Source organism: Mus pahari, chromosome 12, assembly GCF_900095145.1.
Source record: "Mus pahari chromosome 12, PAHARI_EIJ_v1.1, whole genome shotgun sequence".
In the NCBI taxonomy this organism is placed as follows: Eukaryota; Metazoa; Chordata; class Mammalia; order Rodentia; family Muridae; genus Mus; species Mus pahari.
In genome coordinates, this window is record NC_034601.1 from 59,331,060 (window position 1) to 59,351,928 (window position 20,869).

At 35.5% G+C, this 20,869-nt stretch overlaps 1 protein-coding gene across 3 annotated transcripts in view; it reads right to left on the reverse strand.

The window, feature by feature from the left end:
- Cadm2 (cell adhesion molecule 2) overlaps window positions 1-20,869 on the reverse strand; it is a 949,182-nt gene that overhangs the window by 120,877 nt on the left and 807,436 nt on the right. For all 3 annotated transcript variants that reach the window (XM_021208891.1, XM_021208892.2, XM_029544253.1), the window contains one exon: window positions 4,499-4,669. In XM_021208891.1, the coding sequence (XP_021064550.1) occupies window positions 4,499-4,669 (171 nt within the window). The remainder of the gene's footprint in view (window positions 1-4,498; window positions 4,670-20,869) is intronic.

Genomic DNA, 20,869 nt, shown 5'->3' on the forward strand with positions numbered 1-20,869 from the left:
CAAAAGTAACACATGTTAATTCTATTTTCTCCTCTCCTCTCCTCTCCTCTCCTCTCCTCTCCTCTCCTTTCCTCTCTTCTCCTCTCCTCTCTTCCCTCTCTTTCCTCCCTTCACCTCTCCTCTTCTCTTCCCATCTCTTCCCTTCCTTTACTTACTTCCTTCCATTATTACTGGGATAAATGTTTGGGCCTGAATAGAATACCCACATCATGAGCCGTCTTAATTATGTTATCTATTGCTTGAGCATTAATGATGTACATTTTGTAACAATTAATAAGTTATAGGTGAAACATTACACTCCAATACAAGTATAAAATAAAATTTAAGGATCAATTACAAGATTATGTGACTTGGTGGAGAAACTATATAATGTATTTTGAAACATGCAGATATTTTACAATTGCAGACTCTAATTTTCATCGTACTCCATTGTCTCATAAAAATAACATTACTTTGACATTTCCCATTTTTCCTTGTGTTTTTTATTTTCAATAAGAGTTACATTTTAATATAATTATGGAAATGCAATGTCACGTACAGAAAATAGTTGCTTTGTTTTTCTTCTATTCTGTGTACTATGCAGAGTTTTCTGTTGGTGCACATACATTATTCCTGCTGATGACTGAATAAAATCTGACTCATACAATCTGCTTTTCTAAGAATTAAGGCAGAATAATAAAAAAGGTTTGTTTCAAAGAGAAATGTAGAATGACAGGAAGATGAACAATAGTCGTCATCTATCAGATGGAAGTGCCCTTTATGCTCTTCAGTTGAGAAGTACTCTCTTACCTGATACATACAACTTGAAAGCATTTATGTTTGACAGGAATTAAAAATCTGTCTTTCCATTCTTAAATTTCAGGTAAAAAGAGTATCTTTCACCAAATGGCAGTATTGAAATTAATGATTAATACTTCATAAAAACTAAATGTTGCTCTGATATAGTTCATAGGAAGAATCGCTTTTAAATTGTGCATCATGAGGATACAAAGTTGAAGCTCTTTTTTGTAGCTAATTTTAGTTGGATTTTCATTATGTTCCTTTGTGTGTTTATGTGCTCTCCAATTTCCTAAAAATCTGGCAACAGGATATATTTTTATCTTGTGCAGTTACTATTAGAAACATTATTTTAAAAATGCATATGTTCTCTTTTCACGCATGACAGAAAACACTGATAGTTCTTCTAAGCATTTCTCTATTTGAACCATTCCTGTGCTTATCCATTATGAGAATATTAGTATAGCATTGGAATATCCTAAATTTACTAATCACTCCATTTCTCCCCTTTGTCAAAACTGTTTTCTATCTTTCAATATTTGAAAATATAGTAACTCAATGCATCATATCCATTGTACATGCACACCTGTTTGGGGTGAGTATCTTGAGTTTCTTTGTGAAAAATATAGACATTTTGGCATAGCCCTTGGAGTTTATGAAGACTGCATTAGCTGAAGTCATTGCTCTAATTTTAATATTGACTATAGCTCTCTCTAATCAATGGACTTATTTCATCTCTGGGGAAAATTCTGTATCCTTAAAGGAACATTCCACATTACCGTCAGTTCTTTTTAGTTACTCTATATATTTGAATGATGGTATATTAGATTCTAAGAAAAATAATTTAAATTGATCTAGTTTCTGCTTTTGGACACTTATATATAATCCACAATAGAATGAAAAGGTGTTTTTAATTCATCAGTCAATATGAGTATGAACACTTTCATGTAAAATTTTGTAAAAGTTAAGGAACTCAGTTACTACCATCCATGAAATTTTGCAAACAGTACATATTAATATGGAACATATAAAAAATAACAATAAGTGGCTAGGGTTATTTTAGCACCATTCTAAATTTCGAAGGAAGTAAAAACGAGCTTGGCAGTAAATGTTTGAAACTAACAGCTAAGCTGAAATATTTACTACTCTAATAAGAATTCTTATAGAAAGGACAGCAAAATTATTCTGTGACTTTTGGATGAACATGATCAAAGCAAGGTCAATGCAAAACTGAAATGACATAAGAGAAGGCAGAATACCCAGCTGTTGGAAGATTAGCCTGGTTACTGTGTCTTATAATAACAATTCTAGTTATTGTAACTAGTTATTATGCTGTAAAATTTCTATTTTCAAAGACAAGTTACTGAAATTCCCATCCCTGATATAATTCTATTCTTGACAGCACCAAATCCTGAACCTTCTTCCAAATAAATAACCAAAAACCTGCCTTGGTTTTTCATTCAAGTAATGTGTTCCTCTGTGCCTTATTTTATTATCTGTGTGCATGTGTGCATGCGTGTGTTTGAGTGTCTGTGTGTTTGAAGGGATTCTCACCTGTGCATACCCCTGGGCAGGCCAGGGGTAGATTTCTGCATGTCTCTCCCACTTCATCTTGGTTTTTGATACATGGTCTTTCATTGAGTCCAAAGCTCTCAGATTAATCTTTCCACAGCAAGCCTGCAGAAGCTGCCTGCCTTTGCTTTCTCGGCATCAAGGAAGATGCCTGCTGCTGTGCTTGCCTTTCATGTGCACATTGGGCAACCCAAACGCACATCTTCACGCTTGAGCAGCAAACATCCACTGAGGCAAATACCCAGACCAATAAATCTGATTTCATTCAAAACATTCTCCTTATTCATAACTAACCTCAATAGCTCATCAACAGAATCACCTCTTCCATAAGCACAGAAATCTAAATAAATTAAGTCAAAATAATTCAGTGTCTGAAGAACCTTTCCCTTAGGGAGTTTGTCAACAATTGTTATGACTCACTTCCCATTAATTTTGTTCATCGTATGCTGGAATTATAGTTAAGTAAATGACAAATATCATGCCAAATACTATTACCTTACATAGAACATAAATATTTAAACATGTCAACTATTGCCATGGCAATACTGGTCTTCTAAATGTACCAATTGGCTCTGTTTCCTGTAACTTGAAGATTTGTGACCAAATAAGCAATATAATGGGATGGTCATTGTCATTCATTTGAAATATTTCAAATGGCACAAACTTGACTTAATAATATTCATGTATATATATATATATATATATATATATATATATATATATATATATTTGTGTCAGAATCTGCTTTAAGAAAAGGATTGGGAAAATCTAGTTAAACCAATCTAATACAATGCAAATTGCTTAGAAATTGCAATAGTTTCAGACACATTGCTGGTAGTTTATCCTATTGCTCTTTATTCTGCACCAGTGCGTTCTACTATGGTCTTTCTGATTGCATTGATTTTTCTAGAAGTAAATGTCACAGGTGTGCTTCTAACGCAGGGCTTCATGTCATCTGTTCCTCAGCATTGTCTGTAAGCTCATCAACGCTGATTTTACCACTGTCCTCATCCTCCGAGCATCTTGCCAGGATTACTTTGCTTGCATAGTAACCATCTCTCATTGTCAGGTTGCTCATTTACTTTTACTTCCTTCCACTGACATCTAGACGAGCTTTTGTAAGATAAATGTTTTTCTAGTGGCGATTGTGTGAGGTTGTGGTGGTCATGAAAATTGGGGACACGTAGTTTTGCTCTGGTTTTGTTCTTTTGCTATTTCTTTGTATGGCCAGGACCCTAAACCATGGCTGTTATATATTAACAACCAGCACATCACTGAGGAGTAAATAAAAGCAGAATGCAATGAGGCATATTAGAGCAGTGGAGTTCAAGGTTCAGCATTTTAAGGTTTTATGTAATTACACCTCCCACACAATTCTTAGTTCAAGTTTTAATTCCATTCAAAAAAAAAAAAAAGTATCCACCAAATTAACTTTATTGTATAAAGGAATCAAATCATGAAACTCAGAAAATACGATTTTTTAAAAAATCTTTTTCACTAAACCCTTTTCATCTTGGCTTATATATTTTAGTTCACTCAGCTTCATTTTAGTAAATATGTACCGCTATGACTTTTGCAAGTAAGAGATTATCAAGGTACCATTTACTAGCAACTGACTTATCCCCTCTGAACTTCACAGTTACCTATGCAACTGTAACTGGGGACACTGATTTCACATCAAGCTGTGTGAGGGGATGCTCCTAAAGCGTCAGCTCTGCCCCCATATGTGAGCATCACTCAGTTAGCATTGTGCCTGCAAATGTAAATGATAATTACAGTTGTAGTGGAGGTGCCCTTGCATTCAAAGAGACTAAAATATATCAGGTACAAGGTTAAAAACAAGGAAAAGAAGTTGCAAATGCCTAACTTATTTTGATGTAACTCTACTGTTCTCCCCAACCCTTCCCTGCCCATATGAACATCGTGCTATAACTCCAACCATAATTAAACTCTGAGGTGTCTTTTATTTTCCTTCACTGTTAGGACTCACACTCTGATAAGGCACTATTCTCATTGAATGTAATTGAGACTAAAGATGGTAAGTTTTGGACACATTTGCTGAAACTTTATGTTAAGTTAAAAACTGATTTAAATACAAATAAGAAAACAAATTGTACATACAAAGGGTTTCAGGGCTATGTTTACTTACAGTGTATTTCTAGCACCTGCATGGCTACCTGAGGGGTGGCATTGAGGGACTCATGGTCTACTCTGCAGATGACCGCCACTCCATCATCGCTACGGTCCACTCGGAAATCCAGCGTGCTGCTAACGGTGAAGGTCTTTCGGTTAGCATCCTCCTCTTTCAAGTATTTCACATCTGAAAATACAGGTGGTAGAAAACTTGTGACATTTTTCCACAACCCATCATCCTTCACTCACAAGTAACTAAAAAAAAAAAAAAAAAAAAAAAAAAACCTCCAATTGGTGTCAGTTTTTAAAGAGCCAATCTCTGAATTTACTGGTAGAATTGTAAAACCACAATAGGTAAGAATAAGACTAGAAGAATACTTTGTATGTTGTTTATAAAAATGTGTTTATGGATGCATTCATAATTCGAGACACAGGCAACAAGATTGCTTCAGTTTGATAATGAAAATACAACTCCAAAAATGAATGATTAAGACTCATAGAGAATTAAAAACGAAAGAGTATTTGCTGTGGAACATTTTATATCTGCTTTCAAACTTACCTAGGCTATAATCAGGTCCACGTTTTCTGTCCTCGCCCTACAAAGTATCAATTTACAGAGGTAGTTTGTCCTCAAGTTTACGTTTACCTTTCTCTAAAACTTTGTGTAAATTCTCTTTAGCTGTAAACACACTTTCAGAGTATGTTCCTTACTATCGGTTTATGACTTAGAGTGTAAAGTGTGTGGAGGCTCTAGTTTTCACTCAAATAACACACGGAAAAAAAAATTAAATCCTACAAAATATTTGACAGTGAAAAATAACCACTGTTAAATAGAAAAGAAAAAATTTAAATGTTGAAAATATTCAACATGTACTTGCTTTGAAATTTGCATGGAGAAAATTTCTTCCCTTGGTTTTAAGAACTCATTTCAATGTAAATGAAGGTATTTCACTCATGATGTTAATTCATTTTTTTTGGTTTTTAATCTTAGTTTTATATTAAGTCTGGTATGTTGTAAAATGGTCCCTTTGGAATTGTTTTGTGTTGAGAGAAAACTTATTGATATATTCACTTAATCCCTATTTTTTTTTTTTTTTTTTTTTAGGTTTGAGGAAGGTAGAGTCATACAATAACCTAAAGTCAATATACCATTACAGCAAGATTTTATGTGCAGCTGAAAGGAGAACTCACCCTGCGATCTCTCTATACATTCTTTGTTTCCCTTTCTTCTTTTCATTTTTTTTATTGGATATTTTATTTATTTACATTTCAAATGTTATCCCCTTTCTTTCAGCCAGCCAGTAAACAATGATTTCGGGAACCAAGTTTGTCACTAAAGATAAGTAAGTTACAGTAATCTACAGCATGTTAAAGGGAATTGGTGGCATCCTAGCCAAAAGAATGACATTTAAGCCTGGTGGGGAAACGTCATTTCCTTCTCCCTGAAGAGTTAAACCAATTGGGATGGTCAGTCATCTGGCCATGACCAAGTCTCACCAAGTCAAGTTCGTCTGAAGCCATGCTAAAGATACAAGTGAGAATGTAATTATGCTTTCTGAGAGTTTCTGCCCCCAAGCGTACTCTGTATGAGCCGATCTTACTTGTGTTGTGTTTGACCGCCATTCTGTGTCTTTGTTCAGAATAAAATAGATTTTCTTCTCTTTCTCATCAGCCTGTGTGTGTGTGTGTGTGTGTGTGTGTGTGTGTGTGTGTGTGAGTGTGAGAGAGAGAGACGATGTGTCCCTGTCTCTGTATCTATGTCTCTCTGCCTCTGTCTCTGTCTCTCTTTGTGTCTCTCTGTCTCTCTCACTCTTTTTCTCTCTTTCCTCTCTCAGAAAGTGGTGACTGCTGCTGTGGTCTTTTATGTTCTCCGATGCTTCCCTCCCTACCATGACCCACCTCATGGCAGACTTTCAGGCCTTAGTAATTCAATTGGTGTGGTTTTTCATCTCTCTTAACCTCCCACCTATGAATCTATCATAAATACCATCTAAAATGCAACCTCGGTGGTCTTGTGGCTTGTAAATTTCATTCTTTTAATTCATGAAACAAGAGGCTGAGAGCCAGAACTGCGGGGTAGTTCTGATAACCTTCTCGTTCTGAGGATTTCTAGTTCCTGAGAAAGACTCTGATGTTTCCAAATATTCGTAGGCAGCATAATATGTTACTATGTACTCAACAATAAAATTTTAAAAAATATGTAAAGTATGTTAGGAACAAGCAACAAATTTCTCTACTTTTCAACTGTCTAAAAATTTTTTACACATTAAAATAGTAGCAGACTTGATGTGCTATGTTCCCTAAACTTTGAGTTTTACTTATTTCTGGAGAAAGACATGTTAGTAAGTGATAGAAGTACAGAGTTGTTACAGATTTTGTTTAGAAAGTTAGAGTGTTTATTTTGTGCTCACATGAAAAACTCAAGATTTTTAACATGCAAACATACACACACACACACACATACACACCCCAAAGTCTTATGACTCCTAGACATGTGTGGAGAATAAAAAATATAAGATAGTTTGAAGTAGCATAACACTGTCTGCTAATTATAAATTTTAGGATACCATGGCAAGTGAATTACTTTTCATAAATGAATCTCTTGAATATCATTTCTGCTTCTATTGAAGCACTTAAAGTATCTTTGCATTTAAAGCTAATACAATTTCAGTTAAAATATAAGAAAATAAATGAAAGTTTTATCAGGATAATACAGATGTGTATAGATGTGTTTATGGCTATTTAGTGCCATTAAACATTTATGAGGCACTTTTAGTTTTTATTATCTTGGGGATTTTTACATGGATGTCACCTACTTTCAGATTTTATTTCCCACCCTGTCAATCAGTGTCCCATGGCTACTGATTCCTAGCTCTTAGTAGTAACAAGGTAAGACCATTTAGACTTGACAATCTTTATAATTACATTATACAACATTTGAAAAATATGTCTAAGCATTGTATATTATTCTAACTGAACTACAGATGAATTTTAAAAATTCACAATCTGCCCCATCTGCTTGATTTCTTTACAAAATATCATTAATGTAATATTAATTTTTAATAAAATTTAAACATAATTCCACATAACACAATTTTACTGAGAATCATTCAAATAAAACAGACAATATTATAATTGTATTTACTGTTTTATAGGGTTAATTCAGGTCATAATGTGAACAGATTTAATCACTTAGATAAACCAGACACACCTTTTCCTTATTAGATGCTTACCTGCTCCAAACAAAGATGATTTGAAAATGTAAAATATATTTCAATTTTTCTTTCTTCTCTCTCTCTCTCTCTCTCTCTCTCTCTCTCTCTCTCTCTGAGATATGTTACACACATATGAATGTGTTCATGCACAAGCCCACTGAGCTCAGAATAGGACATTTGGTGTTTTCCTGTGCCTCTTTCAATGTTATAGTCTTAAATGGAATTTCTCACCCTTCTGAAAACTTACTATTTAGACTATACTTCCTGGACAGCAAGCTCCTATGATTCACTGCCCTCTGCTCCTCCACACCTGAGTAATGGACTATGTATAATGTCTGCTTTTTTTAACATGGGTGCTGAGGACACGAACTCAACTTCTAATTCTCGCAGGTCATGAACAAATATCGATTGTTCCCTTTTTAACACCTCATATTATTATTTTTTCAAATAAGCAATAATGTACATAGTTATAAAGCCAATATATTTTTTCTTTTCACTGTGTGGCTTAATTATTTTTTTTTGTATGTGTCATTTTCTTTCATATTCTATCTTTAGAGTTTCTATTATCTTGTTTCAACATTTACCTTCCCATCCTGGTTTCAGATTTTAAACATTATATTTTTACGTGAGCCATACTGCATAAAAGGCAGTGTGAAGACTGAAGGTTCTCTGATGGTTCAGAGACAGCATTTTACAGAGTAAGAAGTTAGTGTACATAATGGCATCACATATTGTGAATGTGCCCTTAGACCATTGACTCTGCAATATTAGACTCCGTGTATTCAGAAAGCATGATTGTCTATGGAACAATAAAGATTGGAAAGAACCAAAATGAATAGTCACATAGAGAGTGTGAACCCAAAATAAATGTATTTTATATGCTGTGATATAATATCTATGTAACAGAGCAAAAACTCACTTGGTCTTTTTTTTTTTTTAATAAAAACTTAATTTGTTTTTTATTTAAACCAAATCAAGGAGTATGAAAGTCAGCCTTCCCAGATCCTGTAGAATCATTTGCATTGGATATTTTCTTTATTTACATTTCAAATGTTATTCCATTTCCTAGCTTCCTCTCCAAAAATCCTCTATCTCCTACCCCCTCCCCCTGCTCCCCAACCTACCTACTCTTGCTTTCTGGCCCTGCCATTCCCCTACACTGGGGCAAAGAACCTTCACAGGACCTACGACCTCTCCTCCCATTGATAACTGACTAGGCCATCCTCACTTGGTCTTTTAAACACACATTTTAATTCATACAATAACAGTTTTCAAGAGATATCTCCATAGCCATCTTTCCTTGGCTTACAGTAGTTTGCCACCGGCCTTTCTGTCTGCATTCTGAAGTTTCAGAAAGAAAATCTTCTTTAGGGAAGTGCCTAGGAAGGTAGTGTCTCATCGGTGCTTCAAGCACACCCTAAGCAGATGTGTCCGAACTGTGCTGATTCATTTGCTTCCCTCATTTTTGTGGGTTTGCTGACATTCAGACAGACATGAAAATGAGATACTCCTACTTTTGTGAAGATACTGCATTTCCTGAAACCTGACGTAGACCTCCACCCCAGCCAGCAACTTAGATAGGACAAGTCTCTTTTCATCTATTGCACTATTCACACTGGGAACAAGGCAGGTCTTATACAGCTTTTCCATGTGGAGAGTGTTGTCTGTTCTACATTATGGAGAACTCTGCTCAGAAATATATGATATGAGACATCCTCTTCTCCGTTCTCTAGTAATAAACAGATCATCAGGACTCAATGTGAGCATCACATATTAATACATTTTATTGATTATTATTATTAGGTTATCTATAGGATTTGTAAAAGTAATTGGTGATGCCTCAAATCATAATCCCAATTAGAAAATCAAGGTATGTAGTGTAAATGTTTCTAACAATACAAACCCTGCTGGATATCCGAAAAGCAGACTGGATACGGTCTCTGTAGCTGTGCAGAAACAATGTACAAAGTGACTGAGACTTGGCTTTAATGTCAGGATGTAAAAGTCAGCATCCTGGAGATGATGATGGCTATGATTGCTGTTTAACGGAAGTTCTGTGTACCCCATTTTCTACAGCTGAATACTTTACTTTTGGAGTAACCAATTCTCATTTTAAATGTTTTTGAAATTTTCATATATACATATAATAAATACTGTTGTCATTCACCACAATTCTTTCCTCTCATTCTTCTTTCTCTCCCCATGAAACCCTTTTATTTCCCAATATGCCCTTCTTATATTTTATACTGTGTGATCCACTGAGTTTAATTAGATTTTCTTGCCTATGAGTGGGTGAAAGGTTATTTACTTGAGCATGAGCAACTTATTAGCAGCTACATAACTGAAGAAAATGATTCTGTTCCTTCCTACAGTTGTTAATTGCTAACAGACCTTTGGGAAAAAATAACTGTATGGCTCACTTAATAATATAAAGTTTAAAATCTGAAACCATGAATATTAAGACTTGCCTTGCTTTTATGTTAAAGTTAAGTAATCAAATCCCCTTATATTTTCTATTGTTCAAGAGAATTTTTTCATTTTAAACCAAATTCAAAAGTTATTCAAACAAAATAAAGGGACCAAGGGAGACAAAGTCTCATATAACACGATGTCAAAATGAAAACTACTTTCTCTGATGTACTTGAAAAGATCTTGAAGATGAATTCCTGAGAAAAAGCGCATTAGCAATGCTTCATACATCCCCATTCTGTAAGAAACAGTTTAAAACTCTCATCAGGTTAGACTTCTACAATGGAGCCAATAAAATCTGAATTTTGCCATAGTCATAAATGAATGGTGCTAGCATTAATTAGCACCTGAGATTAGTTCTCTTGAGCAAGATATACTCCTGAAACTAAACTCTAAAACAGACTTTAAAATATCATGTTAGAGAAATGAGTTCCAGAGAAGACTGATGGAAAGTGCTCTTTATGTATTTATTTTGAATTCTTGCTTTCAATTTATCTTGACCTGTGGAAGGTTAATACATTTTTGTCTCCTAGTTTCTTGTACTAAATAGAGGTGAATGCAAAGACCCTTGGCTGCACATGATGCTGAAACCATGGAATGATTCAGGGCTCAGTCCTGTATAAGACACTAGCGGTCATGGAACCTTGCAGAATAGGGGTCAGAATTTGTCAGAGCCAGAAGGTAGGGTGGAGGGTTGAGAAATGCCATCTTCTAACCATGATATCTCCAGAGCAATTATGAGCTCACAAAAGCTGTCACTATTGGCACCAAGCACCAGTTGGACACTACTAACAGTCAGCTATATAGATAGAATGGACTCATGTGACTTTCCCACTCACAGTTGCTCTATTGGCAACTAACAGGTTCCTAGTGAGATCAAGGCATAGTTAGTCCACTAGACTCTGATGGTTATTCCAAATTCTGGATCACACAGATGGCCTTAGTGAAACTCTGGAATACTGAACGAAACAAAAACGAATAAATTCAGGGACAAGATTTATAAGGAAGAGAGAGGCATTTGCATAAGTAGAAGAGAAATAAAAAAGCTTGCGGTGGGGAGATAACTAGACTGTATAATATTATTTGAAATTGTTACAGAATGAATTGTACTAATAATATGAGTGCTACAAGTACCAGCTACATGAATTTTGGTTTGGAAATCAAGTATGGATGCATTCAGTGTAATCATTTGCTTAAAAGTGAGAACTTGGAAACTCTTTTGCCTCTGGGCCAGAAAATATTAAATTTTAAAACCCAATTCCTTTAAGCACATGTTAATTAACTGATACTAGCTCTTCTGATTTAGTATTAAAAGTACATCCACCAACAAGAAAAGCGTCTGCAAAAGCTGGTGCTGATTTGCCACTGGTAAAGGTGAAAATATTTACGTAAGCAACCTGCTAATAAACTCATTTTAAGTTTCATTTTCGTTTCTATAATAATTTGGCCACTGCTATATTTTTATTACAATTATATTTTATGGTGGTTTATCTAATACTTTTGGAAATGTGCAAATCCTTTGAGATTAAAAATTTGAGCTATAAGTAACATCAGACTCTGTCAAAAATACCACACCTGGTTTGATTTCTGACTAAAGCGAAAAGAGTAACATTTAAATAACTATTGAGATTTAGGACTCTAGAGGACCACTAAGAACTGGGTGGCTTGTTTTAGAAGACACTTTCAGGATTGAAGTCACCTTTAAAGTTTACCAGTTCAACTCTAGGTCACATTCTGTAATTAATTGATAAGCACCAGAGCTGTGACATGGACGGCAGTTTAGGGCCAGGAACAACAGAAGCAGCAGTTTCAGAAGGCGTTTGCTGGAGCTCAGGAATGTTAGCTTTTTGATTTTTTAGTAATCTCTAAAATAAGCGTCCTTGCTTGGAGGCCAACTGTGAGCACGTGACTTAAACTCCAGGGTAGAGGCTAATATTTGGTAGTATGTTGTTCATAAGTTAGATCGTATGTACATTCTAAGATGTGATGATTATATCTTGGGGATGGGGGAGGGGACAAGACTCTTGGAGGGTGCCTGGTCTTTTTTGAAGTCAAGAAAGAAAAACTATTTTCTTCTGGTAAAAACAATAGGACTTAAATTATATCTGTGGCCTGGACTGAGACCCAAGAGTCCTTAATACTCAAAGCAGAAGAGTTATTCCAGATAAACTTGTCAATAACCTAGGACCAAATCCTCAAGAAGGCTTAAAGAGCTAAAGTCAAGATAAAGACAGAGGATTAATTGCCCTTCATTGTGGTAATGTATGTTTCTTTCTCAGAAATTCAACTTGTCTCTACTTAGAAAGGAACAGTTTTGCCCTTCATTATTTCTTCTTTCTTTCAGATGTTTGTTCATATGTGAGAATATTTTTTCCCTGATCTTTTTGGGTTCGCCCCCCCTTTGACTCATCTGTCCACATTTCTGCCTTGTGACTGCATACAAGTGACTGCATACAAGTGACTCTTCCTTTCCTCTATCGTGTTCCACAAGGTATCTGCTTATATTTACACTTGCTTTCCTAGGGATCTTTGTTTTAAACTCTAAACAATTGTCCTAGAGATTTCTTCTAAGTCAATTCTTTATTTTTGTCTATTTATCTGTATATCTATCTATCTATCTATCTATCTATCTATCTATCTATCTATCTATCTATCTATCTCTATATACCTATATATCTACTTATCTATCTACTCTAGCTAGCTAACTAGCTAGCTATCCATCTATCATCTACCTAGCATCTATCTAGTTTTGATTTTTATTTTTTGAAGCAGAATTTTCTCAGTGTAGCTCTGGCTGATTTCAAACTTGCTTTGTAGGCTGGTCTTAAAACCAGAGATCCACTTTCTGCTCCCTCCTGTGCTTGTTTACAGGTATGCCCACCATGTCCATCTTCAAGGCATTCTTAAATAACTTTATCAATGAGAATAAGAACCCAGAGAGTTCTTATTCTAACCCAGAGTTAGATTTCTTTAATCCATATTGTTTTCAGTTCTTTAGAAGGTTGAGAACTATCGTTCAGTCTAGAAGCATCCAGTAAGCAGTTAATGGTTTTAAACATTATGAAAGTACTGCATCAGATAAGTTTTGTCTAATCAGTTCATTCAATACATGTAAACATCTTTCAAGGCAGTATGAAATATAAATATTAGAGGAGATATTAACTTAAAAATCCCTTAATTATTAGCTAGATTTATCAAAAGCAAGAATTATCGAGAAGACAGATTAGCATTACTTCAACATAAACTGTTTTTTAAAAATACACTATTGTTTTAAAAAAGAGTCCTATAGAAACAGTGACACTACACTTACACTTATATTTTATAATGACCTTATGTCAGTTGTCACTTTCTTCTCTTTCTTCATTTTGACTTAGTCATTTATAATCTATGAAGCTGTATCATGCTTGGTTTTTGCTTTAGCAATAATTTATAACTGCAAAGCTTCCAGAAGAGGGGATAAAAATAGATATAAATTTTAAGAAAAAAAAAGTATTTTATTTAGAACTTCTTATCTCTTAGACTCAAAAGGTTGCCAAAAGAAGTCTTAAATACTAAATGTCATTCTCAAGTGTAAAACTGGGTTTCTTTTTGCACTACCATGTGTATTCTCAATAAATTTAAGTTCATAATGCCTTATATGCCTGCTTTATAATAGTTTACTTTCCAGGCTCTCTTCACCCATTGCTTGTCAGGTTCCACTGTGTTTCATTGTAAGTAGTTAGTATTTCTCCCGTAGAGATACCTGACCAAGAAAATCTAATCTTATCAGCATGTATAAACCATGTTAACTAATTATCTGCTTTTCAAGACCTCTCATCATATACCTTAATCCTCATTGAAACACTTGAAGAATTCAAAGAAACTAAACCTTAAAACTTACTTGAATACACATGCACATCTGTCTATCCCATAATGGGTTTTGCAGATGCCATATTTTGCCACTGTACTGAGAAGGCATGATTCAAGAAGTAAAGAGCCAATGATTAAAAGAGGAGAAGCCCAGCTCTAACAATTGCAGGCATTAAAATGAGCTAAATGAGCACGAGGTTTCTCAGTACACAAATTCCTTACGTTTAAGGGATGATCACTGTGGTTGTAATGACATTCACTTTACGGATCAGAAGAACCAGTTCAACTTCAGAGCAACTTATAAGCCACTCACCAAGAAGATGCACACGAAACACGGGCTTACACTTGCCTCTTCCAAGAAAAGGTTCCAGGAGTTTTGTGTTCCTTTTCTTTTTGAACACATAGGTTACACAATTAGACTAACTAATACCTTAATGTAGACAAATGAAGCTTCCACTGACATTGAATTTTGCTTCTGTCTTCAAGTTTTACTTTTTTTTTGTCTTTTTCTGTGACATTATCTTCTCCATTATGATCTTTGTTTTTTGAACATCACTAATTTTCAGATTGTCTTATAATTTGCATATTGCAAATTGAGGACACTGTCCGGAATATCACAGATGGTTACTAAGTACTTTTTTGAATTAATTAAAATAATAAGCACACTCAGCCAGGTAAAGCCTGTCTTTCTCTGTGGTAAGTTACTCACTCTAAGTCTGTGAGTGATTTGGAAGCCACTTATGGCTATTTTTTTTCTTTATGTAGATCTCTCTTCAATCTAATTATCATTCTCCTGAAAAACTGAAGATGTCATTAGTGGGAATACTTACAAAATGATCATACTCTATATTAGTAGAGCAAAAAACTCGGAGATGATTAAACATGGGCATATCTATAGATGAAAGGCACATAAGCAAGATTTATGCAATACAGTTCTATTTCAATATATTTTCATTCTCTTAGTTTTGGTTACTGCTAAACATTATCCTTTTATTTTAGACCAACTTGGTCCACCCTTTACTTTAGTTTCTTTCCATTTTACCCTGTAATGATTGTCAGGTTTACTTCTTTAAGAGATTCATGGGGGGTGATTTGAGGGTTTTATTTTGTTTTGTGTGTGTGTGTGTGTGTGTGTTCGAATGGGTGTATAAACATAATACACATTTGAAATAATGTTTGGATCATGGGCACATCTTCCATGTAATATACGAAATCATCTTGTTTGCTGCTGGATTGCCTAGCTAGCTAACTAGAGAGTGAGCTTTTGGGTGATTTTCCTGACTTCAACTCTCATTTACCTCCAGATGCTGAGATCTCCTCCTTAAACTTGTACAGCAAATTCTTTGTTATTCACAGTCATCTCTCTTGTTCATACAGGTCTTCTTCCTATTGTCCTTTTACCTCATCAAATTTAAATGCTCCATACCCTCATTAGGTAATTTCAAATTAACTTTTAGTTAATTCTTACTTTGAAAATTCATCACTGCTTTGTGTGGGGGGTGTAATTTTTTCCTTTATATTTTTTGCTATGTGTATGGATGTTTTGCCTGTGTGTTATGCACCACACATATGCCTGGTGTAAATGAGGCCAGAAGAAATATCAGATTCCCTGGGACTGGAGATACTGATAGCTGTGAGCTAATGTTGAAACTGAACTCAGGTTTTCTGGAAGAGCTGCCAGTGTGCTTAATTAATAGGGCCACCTCTCCAGCCTGGAGGCATTTGGTTATTAAAAATTTCACACAAGAAAGAAGCAAAAAAGTGAGAAGTCTAACTATTTAACTCTAGGTTAAAGAAGGGGCTGAAATTGGCAATATAATTAAGGAGAAAAATGCTACAATAAACTAAAAATATACAAAATCTTAGAGTCTTTCAATTATCGAATCTTTAAAAGTCACACACAATTTTCTCTCTGTAAAATTCATAAAAAATTGTATCTAAAAATTACCCATTATTACAAAGAGACATGGTGAGATAATTTCAATCTTTATTGAGGAAAAATAACTTTAACTATTAAATTACCAATAAGAGAAATAGATGTTTCTGTTTTTAAAACGGTAAATTATTACAAATGAATTAATAAGCATAAACAGATGAATATATTTGTGTTAAGATAAATTAGTAGAAATCATGAGATGACACTGCCAAAGGCATATTTAGGAATGGCTTTCAGAATAACAGGCTTTCTGTATAAAATAATCATCAAATTTGCACACAAACACAAACATATTTAAAGTCTATAAAAATTAGCTGTTGTCATATTCCACATTACTGAAGCCATAGTTTTAGAAAAATCCATGAAGTCTTAGAAAGAACTGGTAGAATCTGTTTTGGGTCTGCCTCCATCCTATTCCCAACTCAGTAGAAAGGATGGATGGAGCCAACAGCCCTGGAATCACCATCCCTCTATTCAAGATACTATGTAATCTGACATTCATGATTATGACAAAACAGAATAGCCTTTGGGGAGGTAGGGGGTGTCATAGCTCATGGTTTCAGAGGATTATGTCCATGGCCCCCTGACTCTATGACTTTGGTGTTAAAGCAAGTCAAACTGCCATGGTTGCAAAATAACATAGAAGAGTCTGCTTATCCCAGAAAGTAGACAGTGTCAGGGATAAGAGCCAAGGTTGTTTCTTCTGGAGGATGATGAAAATAATGCATTTTTTTTGAGAGAATTAACACTATACAGACTGAGCTATCTGTATTTATGTATATTAAAATGAATATGTATATACATATGTGCATGTAAATTGTAACAACAATTAATGAAAGAAGAACTCATGAATATGAAAGAGAGCAAGGAGAGGTATATGGGAGGGTTTGAAGGAAGAACAGCTTGATGATTTGTATATTCTTGGGCCAAGGAGTGGTGCTATTAGGAGGGAGGGCCTTGTTGGAGTAGGTGTGTCACTGTGGGTGTGGGCTTTGATATCCTAGTCCTATACTGTCTGGAAGTCAGTATTCTTCTAGCAGCCTTGAGATGAAGAAGATGTAGAACTCTTAGGTCTCCCTGCCATGCCTGCCTAGATGCTATCATGTTCCTGCCTTGATGATAATGAACTGAAACTCTGAACTTGTAAGCCATCCCCAATTAAATATTCTTCTTATAAGAGTTGCCTTGGTAATGATGTCTGTTCACAGCAGTAAAACCCTAGCTAAGATAGAAATTGGTACAAGGGACCAGGGTATTGCTATGACCATACTTTTGTTTGGAGGAATGTGGATTTGGGGACTTTGGAAAGCAGTGGAATGGTTTAAGTTGAACTCAATGGGCTATCCCAGTGGGAATATGGAAGACTTTGTTGCTGAGTATAATTTGAACTATGCAGACTTGGTTCAAGAGGTTTAGTGGAGAAGAATTTCAAAATGTGGCCTAGAGACTGTTTTGTAGTATTTTGGTGAAGAATGTGGCTACATTTTGCCCTTGTCTGAAGAGTCTGCCTGTGGCTAAGATGAAGAGACTGAATTTAATTGTATTGACAAAGGAAGACTCAAAAATGCCCAACATAGACTTTGTTCTCTGGTTAAATCTCATTCAGAGTATTTTAAACAAGCATAGAAGCTTAGAAAGGAAAAATATAACATATATGTTTCAAGTATTAAAGGGGTACCAGGAAGTGAAATGGAGCTGAATCTTGTATTCGGGAATATTAAATTGAATTAAGGGAGTTATGATCTTGTGGCAAGATCCCACCCAGGTAAATTTAGGTCTAAGCATGGTAGTACAAGCCTTTAATCCCAGGAGGTAAAGACAAACATATCTCTGAGTTCAAGGCCAGTTTAGAACAGAGCAAGTTCTAGATAAAGAAAAATCTACGTCCATGTTTAGTGGCCCACACCTTCAATCCCAGTGCTTAGGAGACAGGTATGCAGATCTCTGGGATGAAAGGCAGTCTACAGAGCAAGTTCCAGGACAGCCAAGCTTAGGCAGTAAAGGAATTGGAAAACATAAAGCTGGTGATGATGTAATAGAACAAGGAGACCATGTTCCAGCTCTTTCAAGCACTGGAACTCATCAGCTTTGACCCTGTGGCTCTGACTTTAGAGTGGAAAATAGAAGGAACTATGGGGAACTTGATACACGTTAGCTGGAGCTAAGAAATTAATCATGATTAAGAAGAGATCAGCATTACCAAGGTGAAATCTTTGGGGAAGTGTTTTCTGGGAGCACAAAGAAGCTGTGTCCCAGAGATAGCCATGGGTGTACCTCCTGCAGCAGCTGTACTTGGTAATGTGTAAGAGTCACCCAGGTGATACTGATTTTGAAAGCATGAAGGGGTCATGAAGAGCAGCTGAGGCTTGGCACTGTGAGAGGCCATGGAAGGCCATTGATGATGGTGTAACCTCAGTTGCAATTGATGGGCCAGGACTGAAGAGGTCACGCCAAAGAGTTGAGGCTTGACACCAAGAAGAGAGCCTATAAGAGGCTATTGGTGAAGTCTATTTTCAGTGGAAGGCCTCAGTGTATTGGAGATGTTAGTACCATGGGATGATCACCAAGAGCAGCAGCAGTAGTAGAGTGGATTGGTCAATCTGAGCTTAGAATACTACAGAAGGCAGAGTTGGAGAAATAACTCAAGCCCTTTGGATAAGTCCAGAAGTTCATGTGTAGACCTGGACAGGAAGCTACATTATTGAAGTTGCCTTAGAGACCCCAAGATGTTTGAGACTCCAGAGCCATGGACTATCTGCTGAAGAAAGGTGCTAATGGGGAGTGGAACCAGTCCAGGAGAAAGAAGTTTGCTGCAGTCAACAAAGATGAAAAACGGCTTGGAAATCTGTTGACTGCTTTGACATCAGATGTGGAGATGCAGAGTTTGGAGTTTACCCAAATGGTTTCCTGTCTTGCTTTGGGGATTAGAGTTAAGTGACTGGATGAATCTAAGATGAGACCTTGAACTCTGGACTTTTAATATTGTTGAGACTTCTATAGACTGTGACATCTCTGGAAGTTGAACTAAATGTATTGCGCATTATGGTATGTTTAGGTGTGGCCTCTATCGACTCATATGTTTGAACAAGCCTATGGAGACTAGGGAGTGAAATATGATAGTTTGTATATGCTTAGGCCAGGGAGTGGCACTATTAGGAGGTATGTCCTTGTTGGAGTTGGTGTGTCACTGTGGGTGTGGGCTTTAATATCCATGTTCTAGATGCCTGGAAGTCAGTATTCTGCTAGCAGCCTTCGGAGGAAGATGTAGAACTCTTATTCCTCTTGGACTGAACCTCTGAACATATTAGCTAGTCCCAATAAAATGTTCTCCTTATAAGAGTTTCCTTGGTCATGGTGTCTGTTCACAGCAGTAAAACCCTAACTAAGATAGAAAGGGAAGGGGAAAATGATGTTATTGTAGTCTCAAATATAAAAGAAATAATTTATAAAAGGAAGTATCAATTTCTATGTTTCATTAAAGTTGTGCTAGAACTTTGGTCCCTCACAATGAATAAAAATTCCAGTTATTCACAGAATGTTTAATCTTCAAAATTAGCTGAAATTAAACAGACAATAGTCCATCAAAGTAAGTATAAATTGTCAATCAAAGTGGGGACAGATTTACTTCATTCTTATTCATTTCCTTCCGTTATTATATGTCTTGGAAATAAGCAAACAGACAAAATTGAATCACAATACTGTCTTATTAAAAGTGCTACTCTTATATATTTCACCAGACAAGGCAAGAACAACTGCTGCGTCTAGCCTAGTTAAAGTAACAGGGCCAGATTTTCCTATCACTTGGAACCAATCTTTAAAGCATTAGATGTATGAAGAATAAAACAATAGAGCTGAGCCCTGTCATGTTTGTGAGGTAAAAGCTTGGCAGGATGTCACCCATGGAAGGGATCTATGCTGAACTGGCTGGGGTATGAGTTAGAGATTTGAAGCTTCTGGCATTGCCAAGTCACCTTTACAAGCATGTGATCAAAGAAGAGGGATGTTCAGAGAGTACTACATGCTTTTAAGACCTCTTGTTAACAACAGAGTAAGTCCTTGTCACAATATCTGAAGTTACTGAGCCTGGGGCAAAGGCCATCTGAAAGATGAGTGGAATATTGCAAGGGGCTGAGATATGGGCTGCTATGTAAGACTTAGGTTATACTACTGAGTGCCCAGCAGTATTTTAAATCAGTATTGAAGAATAAATTAAAACTTAGAGAAAGACTGTACCAGGCCAAACTAGGAAAATTGAAAGGACATAGTGAAAGACTCTTTGGAAGTTAATTAATTGCCAGAAGAAAGCTTAAGATTCTTTACTTTAATTAATAAAACATATTTTAAATAAAAAGTAAAAGAGGATTTGTAATATTCACTAGTGTAAAAGGTAAAACTAACAATATTTGAAATTCAGTAAAAAAGTTATCACCAAAACTAACTGTAGTCAAAGGAAAAAGAATATATATTTTTTAAGAAAGAGAATAGTTAACCAGTGAGACTGAAATATCACAGCTGCCAGAAACAACAAACACGTTATAAAGATACAACTACTTCAGTATTTAAATGAAAGCTTAACTTATAGAATGTAATGGAATAACTTTATTATCTAAGATTATGCAAATGATCTGACAACCTCCAAAGGGTAACTCAGGGAAAAATAATAATAATTTGAACACTAGAAATCAGAACAGTCACTTTTGATAATAGCTGAGTATCTTCCTAATGATTGTGAATGTGTGCCTGTCAAACAACCTAAAATTAACAAATTATGATGTTTAGTCTGGTAGTTGAAATGATAATACTTTAAATTAATCTGTATATACTTAATGCAAATGATACAAAAATGTTCTTATTTATCTTCCTCTTTTTTCTTTATAAAGGCACAATCTCTGGCTCACAACCTAATATTTTATTCAAA